Below are 21,675 nucleotides of genomic sequence, written 5' to 3' on the forward strand. Positions count from 1 at the left end.
TCATATAGGTGGATGACAATTCGTGTTTCTGATGTATTTACCTCTTTTAATTGTGATACTCATGCGTGGTAGAATTTACCAAGTTACCCTGTTCGTTTAAATTCACTAGCAAGAGGGTAATAGTCATAACAGCCTTTTATAACCTATTTTCTTGAGAACATTTAGATAAAATAGTGAGAGAGAGAAGGTAAGCCTTCTGCTTAAAAATCATTTTTATTTATCAGTCTAGTACTCAAGTTTATTATCTCTTTAGAGTTGCCAACGCAAGCATCTCACCTCCCTGTTATTAATGAAAGATATTCCCAAAGTCTCGATAGGACAATGGTTGAAATTGTCAAGAATTGTTTTGATAGTTCTAGTGAATAATTACTTAAATATCCTTAATTTATGTTTCTGAATCAGACTATTTCATTGGTTGATTAGTATTTAATCTTACTATAATTAACTTTAAATTAGTATTAATGAATATTTACTAGCAGAGGTATTGCCAATAAATCTACAAATTTAAAAAATTAAAGAAATATCTACTAAGCATTCAATTTTATGTGATGATTATCTGGGCTAATTTACCCAAAATTGCGTGCTAGCCAAATAATTAAATCATTGTAATACTTCTAAGGCTTGCAATAATCGACTGTCTTATTAAAAACGAGTAATTTAAAATGACGTAGTTGTATTTCTCACTCATTATACCATGAGCATTTCTCATGTAATTTTTTAAAAGTCTCTGAAGGTCAACTTTTTTTTTTTAACATCTTTATTGGAGTATAATTGCTTTACAATGGTGTGTTAGTTTCTGCTGTATAACACAGTGAATCAGCTATACGTATACATATATCCCCATATCCCCTCCCTCTTGCATCTCCCTCCCACCCTCCCTCTCCCACCCCTCTAGGTGGATACAATTTCTAATTGCTATATTATATTCTTTTCTATACTATAATTTATTGAATAGTTACCCTTTTGTTGGTTAACACAGTGATTAGCACATTATAACTACTAGATTCTTACGATTTTATTTACTGGTCAAAGTGTATGAATTTTTAGTAGTATGTAACATGTATTAAAGTCGACATACATGGTACATGTCTATATTTATAAGTGTTGTATGTATATATATATCTCAATATATATATTTGCTATATGCTAGCAATATATGTGTATACTTATCTCCCTAAATCCTAACCTAATATTCTACATTATCAATTTGCTAAAAAATAGGCAACAGTAGCTTTTTGTTACTGTCTATACTGAATTTCTTTCACTTCCAGCAAAGTCAGTTGTTTCCCATAAACCTCTTGACTTGATATTTATTGTGTAAATTGTCCTTATCCTTTCTTCCAGTTATCTATTAGAGTTGTGTTTATTGCAAGTTTGTAGAGTTCTTAGTGTCCTGAAGATATTACCTACCATTTACTGCAGATATTTTGCCAATTTGACATTTGTGCAGACATTTGAAGATTTCATGTAGCCTGATAAATTCATCTGTGTTTTTTTTTAATTTGGAAAATCTTTATATATTCCAAAGTAGTTTAAGTATTTGTCTTGATTTTATTCTATTTTATATTTATAGTTTGATCTTTTAAAAATTTAACTCTTTTTATCTATATAGAAGTTATGTATATTGTAAGGTTCAGCTCCAAGTTTTTCTTTTTTCATTTGTTGAATAATTCATCAAATACCCATTGATTTTTATATTTTATTTTGTACCTTTTGTTACTACATGTACTTGAATTTGTTTCAGAACTGTCCACCACATTTCATTTATTTGTATTTTGAGTCTTAAATCATTATCCTATAATTTGAGTTAAATTTTATAATACACTTCAATAACCACTAGGGCATTTTCATCTCTTCTAATATTTTGATTCTTAGAAGTTCATTCTCTCAGATAAAATTTAGGTGCTTGTGTTTTTCAATTTTTTTCTTAGAAAAAATGCAAACAGCTTTTGATTGAAATTGAGTTAAACCTGTAAATTTATTTGGGTAAAAATGAACACAATAATTTTATTGAATTCACTCGTCTTAACCAGGAGCATTGTATGTTTATCAGTAAGGTTTTACCATTTCCTGTGTATGGTTATCAAACATTTCTTGATAATGTTCAAAAGTATATTACCTTTTTGTTGCTCTTGTGATCAGTTTCTTTGTTTTTTGTTATAGCTACTGAAGAGTCACTGTTGTTGTACAGAAAAGTTAATGTATAGAAGTATGTTCCATAGTATGTCTTGTTAGCATGCTAGCTTCTTAGTGGTAAGGAGTTCTTCCATTGGTACACACGACTAGTGAGTATACTGGACAGAGAAATGGAATTTTATTCCTCTCAGTTGGTATCTTGCATTTTCTTAATGCTCTTCAAGTTAAATGTTATTTTCAAAAAATAAATATTATTCTTTGAAGCAAAGTAGCTCAGGACTATTACAACTATGGGAATAACTTGATAATGTTTTGTAGTCTCTGTTTTTATGAAAATTTACATTTTGTGACTTTGGGGGCATATTTCACATTAAATAATTTTGCTCCTTCGAACTCTCATATTTTTGTGATATTATCGAAACAATTTAAAATGATTGAAATATTTTGGCCTTCTGGTTCTTGTCATTCTTGACAGTAGAGTAAGCTACACTAGTAGATTTCTGTAGCATATTTTCTTAATAAACTAGAAGCTTAATGGTATGAAAATAAAGCTTAACGTGGTTTAACATTGATCTAGAATGTTCCTGACAACCGTAAAGCTGTACATTACAGACTCATTTTGTCACACAGTGATATTAAAATATCTTCAAAACAACTAGTAGTTGAACTATTATTAGCTATCAAACCAGAAGTGTGTTACTTCAGGTATGTTAATTTACTCATGAGGTCAATATAATACCCTACTATTAAAACATAGTTTTCAAAAGCCTCATTATTCTTTAAAATAAGGAGTAGAAATAGTTGCCATGTAAAATAGGTATCATTGGGCTTCCCTGGTGGCACAGTGGCTGAGAGTCTGCCTGCCGATGCAGGGGACACGGGTTCGTGCCCCGGTCCGGGAAGATCCCACATGCCGCGGAGCGGCTGGGCCCGTGAGCCATGGCCGCTGAGCCTGCGCGTCCGGAGCCTGTGCTCCGCAACGGGAGAGGCCACGGCAGTGAGAGACCCGCGTACCGCAAAAAATAAATAAATAAAAATAGGTATCATTTAACTTACTGTCATTATTATATTATCTTACAGCTCATGGGGCATTCAGAATGGGACCACAAACGAGGGCCAAGGGGATCGCAGGTAGGTTTCTTTTCTTTTCCTTTTTTGCATTTTGTTTCTTAACACTTTGAGCCATGAGTTTTCTAAAACTCATGAAATAATAATGAGAGAGAGGAAGAGACAAAAGAATCATGCCATTTGTTTTTATTTAAGTTAGCTGTAATTAAAGTCAGGTTTCAAATCCCAAAGGCAGATGCCAGTATATTCCTCTGAAGAGCTTTCTGGTATCCCAGACTGGTTGTGTTTATATGAATGTAGATTTTATATTCATCTTGTCTCTGCAGAATACAGTTTGATCAGCAACCTACTCTCTTGATTTTATTCCCTTCCTTTGAAAATTTTTCTATGTATTTTCTTCTTTTCTCTACCTTCCTGGTTTTGGTTAAATATTTTGAAATATAATGAGAGTAAACCCTGAACTAATTACAGAGTTTTGTCTCTAAATGAACTGTCTTCATCTTAGGGAAATAGAAAGATGAAAGGATCTATTATTTTGGAAAAGAAACAAATTATAAAACTTTCTATATTACCAGACTGTTCTCATTGTCTTACTTTATGTCTTAGGCAAGGAGAAAAACTTCCATGACGCATTTATGCTTTTTAATGACCTAATTAGACAATGTGGATTTGTTTTGCTTCCATAATTACTTTGTCTGACAAAATAAAGGCTGGGTTTTACACTAAGAAAATGCCTCTCCTCCTAGGGTATTTTGTGAAGAAATGTAAAAATCATTTCTTAGCAGCCTGTGCTTACCTGACTGTAAACGCGCTAAATAAAAAATTAAGTGGGTGGAACATTTTAATCTTTGCTGCTCACATGTTTTATTTGCCACTAAAAAATATGGTTAAGAGAGAGTTTGCTGTACGATACTGTATATGAAAGATCATTGTGAAATGTCAGCGTCTCCCAAGTGTTTTACCAAGCTGACATGACCTGTGCTGTCATTAAGATTGCGCGGACAACAGTTTCATTTCGGTCACTAGGGAAATACAACCAAGTCAGTCAGTTGTTTTTAGGGGAGAGTTTAATAGCTGTGGTTTTATTTTTGTCCATTATCAATTTGATTAGTAGATAATATAAACCAGTCTAATTAAATTAGGATTATCCAAAAGGATTTATGCCTCATTCTCCCTCACTGTCACTTCCTTGTCTCCATTTTCTCTGGCAACTCTCCCTCTGTACACATTTATTATTTTAAATCAGAATTTTCGGCAAGATTGTCAATGAAATGACGAAATTAATGCATGGTGGACGCTTTGTAATTCTAGACCAATCAGAAGTAAAGATGAGCACCAGTAAGAAACTCTGTGGTTTCTGATTATTGCCACCAAAGACATTTTGACTCAGAACACACCAAGCAACTTGATGAGGGCGTGTCCTTTTAAAGTAACGTAGTGTTAGTTTTTAAAATTTGTTGAAAAAATATATAATATACTCGCCATATAACCTATTTGGATATAATTTATCTTCAAGTTTGGATTGGTCACTCTGTCATTATAAATTGAAATATAATGTCATAAAGGCCCAGCGTCGTTTATGTTAACTTTAAACGTAAAAAATCCCAGAATGAAAATTTTTAGAATTCCAGCTATTGCACATAGCTAGAAAACTTCAGATTTCCACATACACATGAAAAATATTTTCATAAATAAAGTTTGATTATATTTAGAAGCTTGAGATGATTCTGAAAAGCAAAGGCACTAGAAAGTTCTTGCATGAACTACCGTTATCAGCATCAAGGTTTTTCATGAACCTCTCAACTAGCAAAATAAGCATTCGAAATGGGATATACCTTTGTCTCACCCTTGACCCTCAACTCAGATAAAAAAAAAATTGTCAATGTCAAAAGCAAAAACACACACCAAAAAATAAAAACGATAACAATTACAACAGAATACTTTATTCTTTGGAAATTCCAGATAAGTCAATTAAGCCCAAAAGTAGTCACCTCTTATCTAATTCTGATTCTCCACTGCGTGGTGGGGCGGGGGGGGGGGGGGGGGGAATGGGGTGGGGAAGACAGTATATTTATGTTTTAGATGATTGATCCCTTCTTATCTTGCTACCATTTCCTTGGACAATATGTCTAAAGCCTTTCGGGCATTTGAAAGGAATTTCAGACAGACTGCATTTGAACACAGATCTCTAAATATTTTACGACTACCACAAGGCCTTACTCAAATCCCATCTCAATTTAGTTTAATTGAAGACAGGTTTTTAAGCACTTACTATGTGGATAGCACTGTGGTAGGTCTCATTGAAGAAAAACTAAGTGACAAGTTTACTGCGTTGCAAGAGCTTACAAGGTATGGTTGGAAATAGAGCAGTACTTGAGTAGGTAATTTGCATATAAGGCAGAGTGGTAGATGTAAAATGAAGTGTATAAACAAAGTGTGATAAGAGTTTAGGTGGGACAGAGTATTTATTTATGCCTAGTAGAACTGGGAAATTTGGTGGTATCTGAGCTGAGCCTTCAAGTTTGGGTAGTAAGGTTTCAGAAGTGAAAAGAGGGAAAGGGAAAAGCTTGAGGAAAAGTCTGAACTGGTAAAGTGTGGGGTTGTTTGTATTTCTGTGAATTTACTTTATAACTGCTTTATAAACACTTACTGCCTAGGGACTGTTGCAGGAACTACTGTGAAAGAATGATCCAGGGAATGTCATTCTTTATTGATCAGGTACGAGGAGGAAGTAAGGAGGGTTAAGAATTTATAATCCAGAGAAAGACAAATGCTGCATGTTTTCACTTATATGTTGAATTTAAAATACAAAACAAATGAACATATATAACAAAACAGAAACAAACTCAAAGATAGAGAAAACAAATTAGTGGTCTGCAGAGGGGAGGGTGGAAGAGAGATGGGAGAAACAGGTGAAGGGGACTAAGAGATCCCAGCTACCAGTTATAAAAAATAATAAGTCATAGGGATGTAATGCACAGCCAAGGGAATGTAGTCAGTGATATTATAATAACTTCGCAGAGTGCATAATCTATAAAAATATCAGATCACTATGTTTTACACCTGAAATTAAGATATTTTAGGTCAAATATACATCAGTTGTTTTGGAAAAAAAGAAAAAAAAAGAAGAATGAGTCCCAGTAACACAGGCTAGTTCACAGGGAAGATGTTGAGTTTTAGATGTTGAGTGTTAGAAGTGTTAAGAGAGAAGTGAAGATGACAATTCCAAAAGGGAATTTCAGACAAATACTTGAGGTGCCGTTCTGGGCTCTGTAGCCAGATGAAAGCAGAAGATGTCAGTTAGGGAATGCCAATCATTCTTGTGATAATCAAACTACATTAGGCAATGGATTCCAGAAGAAGGATATTAAAAGAGAAAAACAGAAGAAAGGCTCATTCTTGAGGGAGACTCAGTGTAAGGGCTGGGAGGAGCCTGGGGAGGGAGTTAAAGCATGTACATGGGCTCACTAGAGACCAGAGGAAGAAGTAATGCAGAACCCGAAGTAGTGAGTATACTGTCAAGTTACACTCAGAAGAAGGCTGAGACCACAACCAAAGTTTCAAGAAAACAAAAATAGTAGGAAATGCTTTTGGATGTAGTGATGAGCAGGGCATTAGTGAACTCTGAGAATGCACTTTTGGTCAAGAAGAGGTGGAAAAACAGAATACAGAAATTAAGAAGAGAATTAGTGTGAGATAGTGGAGGAGTTTTGTTTTAAAAGAGAAGTAGAATTAAGAAAGAGGTGACAAACAGGTTCCTACTGTGTAGCTCAGGGAACTATATTCAGTATTCTATGATAAACCATAATAGAAAAGAATATAAAAAAGAATGTGTGTGTGTGTGTGTGTGTGTGTGTGTGTGTGTATATATATATATATAAAAAACTGAATCACTTTGCTGTACAGCAGAAATTAACACAACACTGTAAATCAACTATGCTTCAATAAAACAAAAGAGAAATAGGTGGCAACAGAAGTGAGGAAAATTTATTTTTATGCTAAGGTAGGATGTATGTCTTAATAACTATTAATGGCAAAGAAAGAGAATCAGTAGAGAGAAGAAAACACTGAAAATTCTCAATAGTGACCTATTTAAGGACTGAGAAAATAGTGTAATCCAGGGAAGGGAATGCAATTTCTCCCAGTGTGGTCCTTTGGGTTGGTCCCTTTGACACCTGTTTATGTGTTTTTCTCACACTCCACCAGTTCCCACCCTAGGTTCCGCCATTCACCCTAGTTCAGAAAAACTGACCATGTTCTCAAATGAACTACTGGATAGATCCACCAAAAAGCACAAATGAAGAAGTTTTGGAAAGAAAGTAGGCACATCTATACCAGAAAAGGAGAGAAGAAATAGGGGCAGATAGCACAAAAATGAAAGAAATACTTTGAGCCTAATGACTTCAGTTTTCTTGCTAGAGAAAGGGTACATAAACTTGGGGATATTATAGTGGAAAGCCTTGAATGGTAGAAAATATATGGAGTACATTTGTTTTAGATTTCCAAAAATGGAACTGACTTGATGTGTGAACACACCTGGTAGAAAGCAGTGGGCTATGACAGATGTGAGTGGGTAGCCTGCAAGACAAATTTTAACGTATTTTACTTTAATGCAAAAAACACCAGTATATGTCAGGAACTGTTTTTAGCCTTCGAGGAGTCAAAAATTGAACTAAATGACTTTAGCCTTCAGGAAGGAAGTATATAGTTTTGCCTAAAGGCAGCCTTAACTCAGAGGATAAAAATGATCAGCTCATATTGAGGGCATTCGTCATTACCAGGATAGAGTTAAACTTCTCCTGGCTTTCCTCCTACATGCTTGCTAAATAAAAGATTTTCTCAAATTTGATGTCATCTCCCAGAATTATATGTGCATTATCACAGATGATAAGGTGTACCTTTCATATCAAATACTTACATAGAAAAATACATATCTTACTTCAAGTAAATTCCAACACTTAATTGCATGTAACTCTTCAAACTCAGTAAGAATTTAATTAAAATTGATTTATTTACTCTTTACTCAATAATTCTATGACATAATTTGTCAGCTCACAGCTTTCAGGCTGGTATTTTCTTCTTTTTATTTTTAAAGTATGTGGTCTCAAATAGTAGATCATCCAAATTTTGGAAGATGCTAAATGATAAATAAACTTGCAGCAGCAGGCAGAACTCTTTTCTCTGGCAGCATTTCCAGTAATACCAAACGAAGTCAGGGGATAAAATTCTCAGGAGGCAAGTATGTTTTTTGCTTTTTCTTTCCTCTCAATTCTTGAAGAAAAGTTTTTCAGTGGGAAGTTAAGAGAAACAATAGAAAATTGCTCTCCTTTGAAAGCTTAAAAGTGGTAGAAGGGCATTGAAGGAGCCAATAATTTACTTATCACTTAGCTAATGGTCTGTGAGAAAAGATTAATTTGTGAATTTGCAAACTTCCTAACACTTTACTGTGCTAGGAACCAGCAGGCCCATATTTATCAGTAGTTAGAGACTAGCCAGTTCTTTAGTATTTAGTATATTATTGATATACTAAACTATTTATCACTAGAGACTAGCAGATTCTGTAGTCATTTAGTGTGTGTGTGTGTGTGTGTATATTAACATATATATTAATGTATATATACTACCGGCCAAGTTTTATCAATTACACTTAAGACCACTTATTCAAGAAACAGCTTATGTGTGATCTATCTAGTCTTCAAATAAGTTAGGTATTTTTTTAGACAATGAAATTCTGGTTTGTATGTTTCTAAGTCATTAGAGTATTGTATTACAATAAAAGAAATTAACTGAGTATTCTGGTGGGAAAAAAGGTAATAGATGGCACTAGTCTATTGGTATGCTTAAAATGAAATGAAATTGAAAATATAACACGTTAAAATTTATGGGATGTAGCAAAAGCAGTTCTAAGAGGGAAGTGTATAGAGATAAATGCCTACCTCAAGAAACAGGAAAAGTCTCAAATAATCTAACTTTACATCTCAAAGAACTAGGAAAAGAAGAAAAAACGAAGACCCAAGTTAGTAGAAGGAAAAGATGATAAAGAATAGACAGAAATAAATGAAATAGAGACTAAAAAAGCAATAGAAAAGATCAATGAAACTAAGATCTGGTTCTTTGAAAAGATAAAATTGACAAACCTTTAGCTAGGCTCACCAAGAAAAAACGAGAGAGGACTCAAATTGATAAAAGTCAGAAATGAAACAGGAGATGTTACAAACAATACCACAGAAACACAAAGGATCATAAGAGACTACTATCAATAATTATATGCCAACAAATCGGGCAACTTAGAAGAAGTGGATAAATTCCTAGAAACATACAATCTACCAAGACTGAATCATGAAGAAACAGAAAATCTGAACAGATCAGTAATAAGTAAGGGGATTGAATATGTAATTAAAAACCTTCCAACAAAGAAAAGACCAGGACCAGAAGGTTTCACTGGTGAATTCTACTAAATATTAGCACTAATTACCACCAATCCTTCTCAGACTCTTCCAAAAAATGTAGAAGGTGGGAACACTTCTGAACTCATTTTATAAGGCCACCATTACCTTGATACCAAAACCAGACAAGGACACTACAAGAAAAGGAAGTTAAAAGTCAATATCCCTGATGAACATAGGTGCAACAATCCTCAACAGAATATTAGTAAACTGAATTCAACAGTACATTAAAATGATCATACACCATGATCGAGTGGGATTTATTCCAGAAAAGCAAGGATGGTTCAAATCTGCAAATCAGTCAATGTGACACACCACATTAACAAAATAAAGGATAGGAATCTTATGGTCACCTCAATAAATGCAGACAAGAACTTGACAAAATTCAACATCCATTTATGATGAAAACTCTCAACAATATGGGTAAAGAGGGAACGTGTCTTAACATACTAAAGGCCGTATATGACAAGCTCACAGTGGACATTGTACTGTGTCAGCTTTTCCTCTAAGAACAGGAACATGGCAAGGATGCCCACTCTCTCCACTTTTATTCAACATAGTACTGAAAGTTCTAGCCAGAACAATTAGGCAAAAAAAAAAAAAGGCAACCAAATTGGAAAGTAAGAAGTAAAACTATCACTATTTGCAGATGACATGATATCAGTTATAGAAAGCCCTAAAGACCCCATCAAAAAACTGTTAGAACTAATAAACAAATCCATTAAATTTGCAGAATATAAAATCAGTACACAAAAATTTGTTGTGTTTTTTTACATTAATAATGAAGTGTCAGAAAAAGAAATAAAGAAAATCCCATTTACAATTGCATCAAAAAGAATAAAATACCTAAGAATACATTTAACCAAGGAGGAGAAAGAACTGAATATTAAAAATAACAAGACATTAATGAAAGAAATTGAAGAGGTCACAAAGAAATAGAAAGCTATTCTGTGCCCATGGATTGGAAGAATTAATATTGTTAAAATGTCCATAATACCCAAAAGCAATCTACAGATTCAGTGCAATCCCTATCAAAATTCCAGTGGTATTTTTCAGAGGATAGAACAAACATTCCTAAAATTTGTATGGAACTATGAGATTCCAAATAGCCAAGCAATCTTGAGAAAGAAGAATAAAGCTTGAGACATCACACTCCCTGATTTCAAACTATATTACAAAGATAAAGTAATCAAAACACTATGGTATTATCATAAAAACAGACATATAGATCAATGGAACAGAGTAGAGAGCCCAGAAATAAACCCACACATATATTTATGACAAAGGAGCCAGGAATATACAAAGAGGACAGGACAGTCTCCTCAGTAAATGGTGTTGGGAAAAATTGGACCACAGCATGCAAACACATAAAACTGGACCACTATCTTACACGATATACAAACATTAACGCAAAGTGGATTAAAGACTTGAATGTAAGACCTGAAACCATAAAACTCTAGAGGAAAAGATAAGTGGTAACCTTCTCGACACAGGTTGTGGTGATTATTTTTTTTAATCTGTCACCAAAAGCAAAAGCAACAAAAGCAAAAATAAACAAGCAGAACTATATCAAACGAAAAAGCTTCTCCACAGCAAAGGAAACCAAAAACAAAATAAAAAGGCAACCTGATGAATAGGGGAAGATATTTGCAAATCACATATCTAATAAGGGGCTAGCATCCAAAATATATATAGAGCTTATACAACTCAATAGCAAGACAAAAACAATTTGATTTAAAAATGGATAGAAGATCTGCATAGACATTTTCCCAAAGAAGACAGACAGATGGCCAGCAGGTACATGAAAAGATGCTCAACATCATTAATCATCAGGGAAATGCAAATCAAAACCACAAAGAGTTATCTCGTCGTACCTGTTAGAATGACTTATCAAAAAGACAACAAATATCAAGTGTTGGTGAGGATGTGGAAAAAGGAAACCCTTGTGCACTGTTGGTGGGAATGTAAATTAGTACAACCACTATGGAAGACAATGATTTTCCATAAATTAAAAATAGAACCACCATATGATTCAGCAATTTCCACTTCCGGGTATTTATTCAAAGAAAATGAAAACACTAACTGAAAAAGATATATGCACCCCCATGTTCATTGCAGCATTGTTTTCAATAGCCAAGATATGGTAGCAACCTAAGTGTCCATCAGTGGATGAATGGATAAAGAAGATGTGGTATATATACACAATGGAATATTATTCAGCCATAAAAAAGAATGAAATGTCGCCATTTGTGACAACTTAGATGGACCTTGAAGGCATTACACTAAGTGAAATAAGGAAGGCATAGAAAGACAAATACCATATGGATCTCTCTTATATGTGGAACCTAAAAAAAATAAATAAAAAGCTCATAGATACAGAGAACAGACTGATGGCTGCAAGGGGTGGAGAGTGTGAGAAATGGGTGAACTGTTTTATTTTTCTTTAGTTTAAATAAATTGAATACAATTTTTAAATCTATTTTTTTAAATATTTATTTATTTATTTATTTTGGGCTGTGTTGGGTCTTTGTTGCTGCACGTGGGCTTTCTCTAGTTGCAGTGAGCGGGGGCTACTCTTGGTTGGGGTGCACGGGCTTCTCATTGCGGTGGCTTCTCTTGTTTCAGAGCATGGGCTCTAGGCGCGCAGGCTTCAGTAGTTGTGGCACATGGGCTCAGTAGTTGTGGCTCGTGGGCTCTAGAGCGCAGGCTCAGTAGTTGTGGCGCACAGGCTTAGCTGCTCCGCGGCATGTGGGATCTTCCCAGACCAGTGCTCAAACCCGTGTCCCTGCATTGGGAGGCGGATTCTTAACCACTGTGCCGCCAGGGAAGTCCCGAATACCATTTAAAAAATATAATTTTAAAAATTAAAAATGATCTGTGTCCTCTTTAGTAGCATGGCTTTAATTATCTACCACATGCTAGAAGCTCCAAACTATAAAACTTCTAGAATAAGCAGCATCTATCTACATCAGTTAGCTCTTGCAGGATTATAGTAAGTCTCGAGGATGAATTTCGATTGGAAGTTATTATCAGTCAGTGTCTTGTCTACTTGGGTATTCAAGAGAATGGATCTGTTAATAATAGCTACTAAAGTTCATGAACGTAAACATTTGCCTCCTAGTGCTCTAATTTGGTAACAGATCAATTCTTTCTAGGTTAAATCATTTGTTTTTGATAAAAGAGAGTGTGAGAGTAATTTAAATGCCTTCCAGGCATACCTGGAATAATGCTATATAAATGTATTAAAGTTAACTCCATGTAATACATTTTAGAAAGACTGTCATCCAGATTTCCCCATAATTTATTCCAAGGGATTAACGTGAGCAGGTTGGGAGTTCATTATTACGTCACCCAAATGCCTAATGTGTTACCGAGGATAATTCATGCCCTAGATGAAGCTGGCTGCCCATGTTACTTTTTCTGCAAAGAGAGTGTTTTTTAATTTGCATTTCCTTCTCCTTTTTCACTTTTCCATATATTAATCTACTAACTGTTGCCACTGGTTTAGAAATTGTTCCAATCATAATTTCATTTTTTGGCACCCCTCCAAGGAAAGTTTTTTGTTTTTTGTTTTTATTGTTGTGTTGTGAAATTTGTTTGAATTTTGTTTATGTGGACAGGGCCACACACCAAATATTTGCCTGGGCCCTATACGTGTTAGGACTGGCCTTGTCATCACATACGTTAGTGGCACGAAAGGACCTGCTTGTTTAATACTTATTGAATGACCCTCTTATCTTGAAGACTGGACATCGTTCACATGACATGTGCACTGCGTTATGCTTGTTTCTGTTAAATCAGAACTTTCTGCTACATTATATGAAATAAAACAAAGATGAGTATTTCACACCCATCTTGTCCATTAAACCTTCCTCTGGATGTTTTCAATTTTACCCTTTAGTTACCCTCCCCTTCATTCTGTGAAATTGCTTTGGTCTAGTTAGAGTTTAGTATTATGTCTTTAATTTGCATTGAGAGACTTTACAAGGTACAGTCTTAGAGAGTTTGTCCTGGTAGGGATAATTTTGGAAATGTCCACAACATCCATGGTGTCAAAAGGATGCAGAGACATTTTCTTTGTTTTTGTTCAGAGAAGGGAAAATGGTGTTTCTCTTTAACTAGTAAACCCAGTAGTTTATTACTTCTTCAGCATCTCTGGTCTCTCCCCAGTAGATGCCAGTGGCAGAGTCCCTGCCCTCCAGTTGTGATAAGGAAAAATGCTTCCAGACCTTGTCAGGTGTTCCTTGGGAGGCAAAATTGCTTCTGGTTGGGAACTAGTATTGAGATTATGGCATAATCTCTTCACCATGCATATCGAAGAGAATAAATAGATATTTACTGATGAGTTTCAACATGTCATATAGGAAAATGGGAAGATGCTTCTTCAAGTATATATGCTTTCAAGCTTTCAGGTTCCTTTTTTTAAATTAAAGTATAGTTGATTTACAATGGGGTGTTAATTACTGCTGTACAGCAGAGTGATTCAGTTACATATATATATACATTCTTTTTAAAATATTCTTTTCCATTATGGTCTGTCACAGGATATTGAATATACTCCTCTGTGCTAGAGAGTAGGACCTTGTTGTTTATCCATTCTGTATACAAAAGCTTACGTCTGCTAATCCCAGCCTCCCCAGGTTCCATCTTTAAGTCTAACAAATAGCAGTTTTAAAAATCATAGTCATTTCATTGTGGAGTATTACTCACGGTAGAATCATGTCCTAGAAAACCAGGAGGAAAAAAATGCACTCTTTCCACACTTAAGCATTCAAATGTCAGGGGAGCAGCCTGAGAGGGTGTGGCTCTGTCCAGGCAGTGGTTGTGCAGAGCGTATGTTTCTGGTGAACAGATGGATGACCTTGAGTAAGTCACTCTTTATTAAAGCCTTGGTCTCTATAAAAGGACATCAATGAACAGGAATCAAACAAGTCCACAGAAATAAAAGGGAAAATTGCCACTGGCATTTATGCTTTTTCCTCCCATGTTTATAGATTAGTAGACATGTTGTTTAATACTTATTGAATGACCCTCTTATCTTGGGAACTGTGGACATCATTCATCTGACATGTGCACTGCCTTATGCTTGTTTTTGCCAAATCAGAACCTTCTGTTACATTATACGAAACAAAACAAAGAAATGAAGTAAGCAGCTGTAGATGACAGCTATTTATCTGCAGGAGCTGTAAACAGCTTAAGCAACAATCAAATTTACTGAATTATGAAAGCATACTTTGAAAGAAGTAAGTGTAATAATACCTAACACTTTAGCTACAGATAGTTTCTGACCATTTTTGCATTTTCTGCTGTTATTATGTTCTGGTTTTTTTTTTTTTTAAGATATCTTGGTGTAAACATTTAGAAAATTCATTAATTAATGCAAGTATTTTTGCTTGTGAGTTCCTATAAAGTAAATACAGACTTTTTGGAAAGTAACTTGCAGCTCTAAAGTTTTGCCTTCCACTTGGCTGGAATAACAGAAGAAAGATAGGCGAACGTGAGAACTGTCCATTTTATCTTTGAATTGAAGTACCTGACAGAGGGAAATAATTTTATTTCATGCTGGGGGATTTTATTCAATCTCTGACGTAGAGTAAGATCTTATTCTTTATTAATTGTGAAAACATACTTTAAAAGGGAAGTTTAGGGGGTGGATTTTTTAAATTTTACTCTACTTCTTAGATAAAACTGATGAAAAAAGATAGTGCTGAATATCATTAGATTTTCATAGGAGACAAAAACCTAAGATGAGGTTATATTTGACTAAAGCAAACCATCAGGTAGAGCAGGAAGTGAAGGTGAGGTAAGGTGAGGGTGAGGAAGGTCCTATGACAGTTGGAAGATCAGTTAGCTAGAAAAGGTGAGTTAAGGCAACAGAAATAGGAAATAGTTGTGGGAAATGGTTGATCTTTTAAGGTGAATATCGACATCTGTTTTGGTATACAAACAAAAAAGCACCAAGATGCAGGTTTGTAGTATCTTCTTGGTACAATGTATAGAAACTTATAGAGAATGAATGTTTTCATTTAATTTCTTAGTAGTGCATATCCAAGTTATATGTAAATATATATATATATTTCTAATACATAACAATCTTAGTTATGCATAGGAATTCTTCTTTGCTTCCATTCTAGGGACAATCTAAAAGGTTATACAACAGCATTCCTCACATGAATTTATAATGTCATCAAAACTATTGATTTTTTACAAAATTTTATATTGGAGAATGAAGATTGCATGGTAGTTCTGTCCTCAGCATTAAATGATTGACGCATTTTGTATAGAATGCACCCATTATATAAAATTAAGTAAATCCACGGGACTGGTGGTAATAATTACAAAGCAAAATCCTGGAACAACATTAGAGATATTAGTGAACTGAAATTATCTCAAAAGTCACAAAAAAGAAGCTTCTTGTCATGTTTGATTTTCCAGATCATAGGCGGTGGTTTTGTTTGTTTTTTGTTGTTTTTTACTTTTGTGGTGATGCCTTATGCAATGACCAGTTCCCGGAAAACTCTTGAGTGTTACAAGTTCAAGTTTGTTCTTATTGGAAATCTGCAGGTTATCAAACTTGAAATCAAAATAATTTCCTTGCTGAATTTTGTGGCATGATGGTTAAATACTTCTGGTGACAGTTCACACTTGGATTTCTACAACTATTTCCATTTTAGAATTTTGTAACAGTATTCTTTTCTTTTCAAGTCCTTTTAGCCCCCAAAGTACAGATAGTTGTTTACACTGTGTCTGTGATACACACTTAAAAGAGCACTTAGAAAAAAAGTTGGGGAGAGAAAAAAAAAAAGAGGAGTTTGTGGGTGAGACAAACGGAGTAGAAATTTCAAAAGTAAACCAAAAAAAAAAAAAAAAGTAAACCAATGTGAAATAAATAAAATTAAAAGGAAAAAAGTAAATCAGTCGGAAAGTTAAAGAAGTACAAACAGCTGTAAAAGCTCTAGTTCTCAAAGGATTGGGAGCAGAGAAATGGAAAGAAGTTGTCTATCAAAGATGATACAAAGAGACCCAAGGGAAACAGGGTTAGTAAATAGAGCAAAGACCATTTAATAAAGCGAGATAAGGACGTGACGTTGCAGCCGTGTTGAGAAGGTCAGAAACATACATGAAAGTCCTTCGATTTTGAACATCATGATTTGGGAGGTTGACAGTTCTCTGGTTCTTGAAAAATGTGACGGTATGATGCGTGTTTATTGCATTTTTAGGCCTTTGTATGACTTTTTAAAATAAATATTCCAGTGTACCAAGTACGCTTGTGAAATCTAATCATAGGACAATTTTGTTTTCTTCTTGATAAGTGCTTTATGGATATTTTTAGCTACTTTAAAACGATAACTAGTTTTAGCTAGAGTGAATTTCTGCCAAATACTAATAAGGAAAAATAGGACTATGAGTAATATCTCTGACTTCCCAGTGTTTAAAGGAAATTCTGTTTTCACCATCTTATGTGCTGGTGATCATGAAAATTTTAATTGGTAGGTGCAGTATAGGAAGTAAACAATTTTCCCAGAATGAACAGTGTATTATACATACTGTGTGCTTAGATAGAACATATGAGATGCTGTGTTACATTAAATATCAAATAGTCGATGCCTTTCTCTTTTTGTATTATAAATTATTTCAAACATGCAGCAAAGTACAGTGAACAGTGTACAAAAACCATATTCTCATGCATTTAAATCTATAATGTAATTTAAAGACGATATTAATATTCTTTTTTCAAGCTTGCACTGAATTAGTAACAGTCTGCATTGTAATAATAAGAAAGAAAAAAAGGAACAAATGCTTTTTAAGGAAATTTCAGTTTGGTATGATTATTTATCATGTGAAGTTAAAATGATGCATTTTCCTCTCCTGTCTTTTTCCATAAACAAAAGCCACAGTGCCAAAACCAAAACATAAGAAATAGTAAAATTATATATTTTTCTTCTTTTTGAACAGAAATAGAAATGCCAAGTTCAGTTTGTTCCATTGGTTTTAAGCCAAATAAATGGCAAAAAATAGTGAAAAGCCTGGTCATATCATGTGTCGTAAGTTTCTATTAAAGTCCTTATATAAATTTCAGATCTCTGTGCTGCCTGAGACATGATCACTGCTGCATTTGAAAAGTATAGGGGGAGGGGAGGGAGGAGCCACACTGGCCTTGAGCTCTATATTTGATTCAAAACTTCTAATTGATAGATGATTGCTTAGAAATATTTGTATTATACTTTTTCATAAGGTATACAGTTTTTTTCTCATTAATAGATACGTGTTTAGATAAATTCACTTCATAGTATTTGACCATGTGGGAATTTGCAGAATATGGAAACAATTAGTTTAGATATGGGAAAGAATTAGAGAATATGAAAAGAAATATGGGCAAGATTAGTTTTTCAAGAAGGCAAGCAAGATGCATTTTGTTTGTTTTTCAGAGTACATTGATAAATATGTCATCAAGTAATATCTACTTTAATATCATTTGGAACAAGCTGGTATATGACCACTATATAATTTAATATGTATCCAGAAATATGTTAGCATAAATACCTAAGTGTAGTCATAAGCTTGCCCTGTATTAAAAATAAAATCATTATCTCTTTGGAGAGATTAAGAAAAGAATACAAGAAATTTTATGAACATTAAATATTCTATTCCAAATAGATTTGCTTTCTTAACCACACTTAACATTTTTAAAAATCACGTTTTAGAAAATCACCCCGTAATGGGTCACCAGATCAACTTCTTAAAATTAACTTCATGTGCAAAAACTATAAAATTGGAAACTGATGTTATTTTCTATTGCTACAATGTCTTCTAAGAGCGTTACTTTCTATAGATTTTATATACATATTTAATGGTTATTTTAGCAGCTTAAAAGGTAAAGATGTTGTATATATTTTTATTTTAAAAGTTTAATCATTTATGTGGGAGTTAGGGTTACAGATGGTGTATTCATCTTTTCTTTTTTTCATATATGACAAAAGGGTTGTCATATTTCCATACACAGTAGAATAGTTTTTGCAGAGTAGAATCAAAGAATAAAATAAGAACTTTAAAATCTCCTAAGGCAACACCTTATCTTCAGAGGTTTTTCAACGATTAATACAGACAAAAGGATGCATTTACATTTTGGCGTTAAAAAACAGGAATGGGGACGCAGACCTACTAGAGGGCGGACTTGGGGATATGGGGAGGGGGAGGGGTGAGCTGTGACGGGGCGGGGGAGAGGCATGGACATATATACACTACCAAACGTGGGGTAGATGGCTGGTGGGAAGCAGCCGCGTGGCACAGGGGTATCAGCTCGTTGCTTTGTGACCGCCTGGAGGGGTGGGATGGGGGGGGGAGACGCAGGAGGGAAGAGATGTGGGGGCGTATGTATATGTGTAGCTGATTCACTTTGTTACAGGGCAGAAGCTGGCACACCATTGTAAAGCAATTATACCCCAATAAAGATGTTTAAAAAAAAAAGGGATATGTAGCTAATGTGTGAATGACAAAATAAGGGTATAGAATGTATTCTCATTAAACTCCAGTTAAAATACTAAATTAATAAGATTAAACTGAAGAGGAGGAAATGAAATTTTACACATAAAATTTTCATTAAATTCCAGTATGGAAAGTGCCTGCATATTTGTTTATAAACAAACGAAGAAAAAGGCTTGAAGATTTGGGTTGACTGCAAGCCCAACACTGTAGGGCTTTTCTAACAGCAAGTGCAACCCTGGGCTTCATTAGCAACGGTAGTTTCGGCAGACAGAGCAGAAGGATTAATTCAGCAACGTCTATACCGGCCAGATGACACCTGCAGTGTTGCTTTCAATTCTGAATGCCAGATTTCAAGAGGGGTATTGAAAGCTGATGCACTCACACAGAAGATCAGAATATTTAGAAACAGTGTGGGAGAAGAGGTATATTTTCTCAAATCACCAAAAGTGATGGATATAGAAGGAAGTGTGAGTTCTTTTTTTTCTTCTCTTCTTAGTCCTATAAGATACTATTTGAACAAATGGATAGCGCACAAGTGATTTTGTTTGAATCAAGATTTTGATTGAATACAAGAAAGAAATATAAATTTCAGGCAATTCAAATTGATTTAGAAATAAGGTAATTGTTTTCCTGAATATGAAGTCGTTTAAATAACTGTTACATAGAACAGTTTCTATTAGAGTAGATGAAATAACTTCATATGGTGGGTTTCTTGTTTGTTTCTGAGCTGTGATGAATAGTCCAGAGATGCTGAAATCTCAGTCTCCTAAATTAGTGTGCCTCAGAAAAGAATCCTATAATTATGCTCTTCATTAGATGGAAATTTCCAAACCTAGGCCATACCGTAAGTTTTAAGCTCAGGTCTGGACTGTATTCTGTAGTCGAGTCGCCACTTCCACTTGGGGGAGAAATTTTTTTATTTTTCATTTATTTTTATTTTTTTAACATATTTATTGGAGTATAATTGCTTTACAGTGGTGTGTTAGTTTCTGCTTTATAACAAAGTGAATCAGTTGTACATATACATATGTTCCCATATCTCTTCCCTCTTGCGTCTTCCTCCCTCCCACCCTCCCTATCCCACCCCTCTAGGTGGTCACAGTTTTAAAGCAGTTTCTCCCTTGGATTAGTAATATCCATTCAGTATCACTTAGAGAGTTTGTGAGAGATTCTGTTTGACAAGTTTTAGATGAACCTAGGAAATCTTCCTCTTAGGAAGTTTCTCAGGTAAGATGAAGAGTGCCCATATTATTATACGATTGACTTAAAGGAGTTGGAATGAATGGTGATTGGATTTCAGTGCCTAAAATAATCTCCTTTGTCTCACGCCTGCCTGAAATTTGAGAATTAGAGCTAAATTTCTCTGCTACTCCTTGCTTGTTCATCTACAGATTGTGGGAGCTTACATTTTTTTAATTGATATTGGTCATTTATTGGTATGAATGAAGCATAATGAGAAGAATGTTTGATGAGATTATAAGGGGAAAGAAATGATGGTACTGGAGTTGAAAGACAGGGAGATAATACTGAGGATTGATACTGGTTTCTCGTGTGGCATCAGGGCAGTAAGTTACACAACCACAAGGAGAGTCATTCACAGTGCAGTCTACATGAGTGATGCCCCCTGGGGGTGTACAACATGAACAGCTGCACACGCGACCCTATTTAGCCCTTTAAATCTACTTCTACACTCATCACAGAATGATTATTCTAAGACCTAAACTTGAGTGTGTCACCTGATTAACTCTCAGGAAAAGGCCACAAAGTCTGTTATTTTTTGATTTCTAGCTCTCTCCTAACATCTTCCTTCTCTCTCCAAAATAGATCACATTTCCTGTACCTTGGATGGCGTCATGTTATTCCACCTTTCTGTACTTTTACAAGCATGTTTCCTCTGCCTGTAATTTAAATACCTTTTCTTAATCTTGTTAAATCCCTCTTCAATACAGTTGAAACGTTGAGTACCAACCCTTATTTAAGCATTAACTATGCTCCCATAATACATTTTCATCCATCATGTATTTATCATAGAACTTAGAAAACTATGTAGAATTTCCCGCCAGACTCAAACTTCTGATATTCAGGAACTATGCCTTGTTTGAATCTTCCACAGTGACTGCCACTCAGAAGTTGTTTAAGAAATGCTGAATCAGTGAATGAGTGAATGAGGTGTACAGTGTAAAATTGGAGCACACAGAGCTTTCATTTAACCTACTTCAAAGTTTGGCTGTGGTGTGGCCTTGCTTTAATCTGGGGATAACTGGAGTTCCAATCAGTTTTCAGGAGAGCGTATTTTTGAAGAAATGGGAATTGATCTAACAGAGGCTGAACTTTAAAAAGGTATCTTATTACTGATTATGCATGGTGATGAGATTTACCAAATTGTAGCGCTACTACTGTAACAAGGTCTGAATACCCTTTTTGTTCTATAAAGATTTTCAACAGGAGTTATATTAGAGAAGGAGAATTGAAATGCCTTTAAAAACAAGAAACCTAGAAAGTAATGGAAATCAAGTCTATGATAAACTTGTTTAACTTC

General features: G+C 34.6%; 1 protein-coding gene across 1 annotated transcript in view; it reads left to right on the forward strand.

Moving 5' to 3' along the window:
- PDE3A (phosphodiesterase 3A) overlaps positions 1-21,675 on the forward strand; it is a gene marked incomplete at its 5' end in the record, with an annotated part of 299,622 nt that overhangs the window by 177,893 nt on the left and 100,054 nt on the right. The window contains one exon of the mRNA XM_082849843.1: positions 3,217-3,267. Within this exon, the coding sequence (XP_082705969.1) occupies positions 3,217-3,267 (51 nt within the window). The remainder of the gene's footprint in view (positions 1-3,216; positions 3,268-21,675) is intronic.

Source organism: Leucopleurus acutus (genome assembly GCF_964270905.1).
Source record: "Leucopleurus acutus genome assembly, chromosome: 11".
In the NCBI taxonomy this organism is placed as follows: domain Eukaryota; kingdom Metazoa; phylum Chordata; class Mammalia; order Artiodactyla; family Delphinidae; genus Leucopleurus; species Leucopleurus acutus.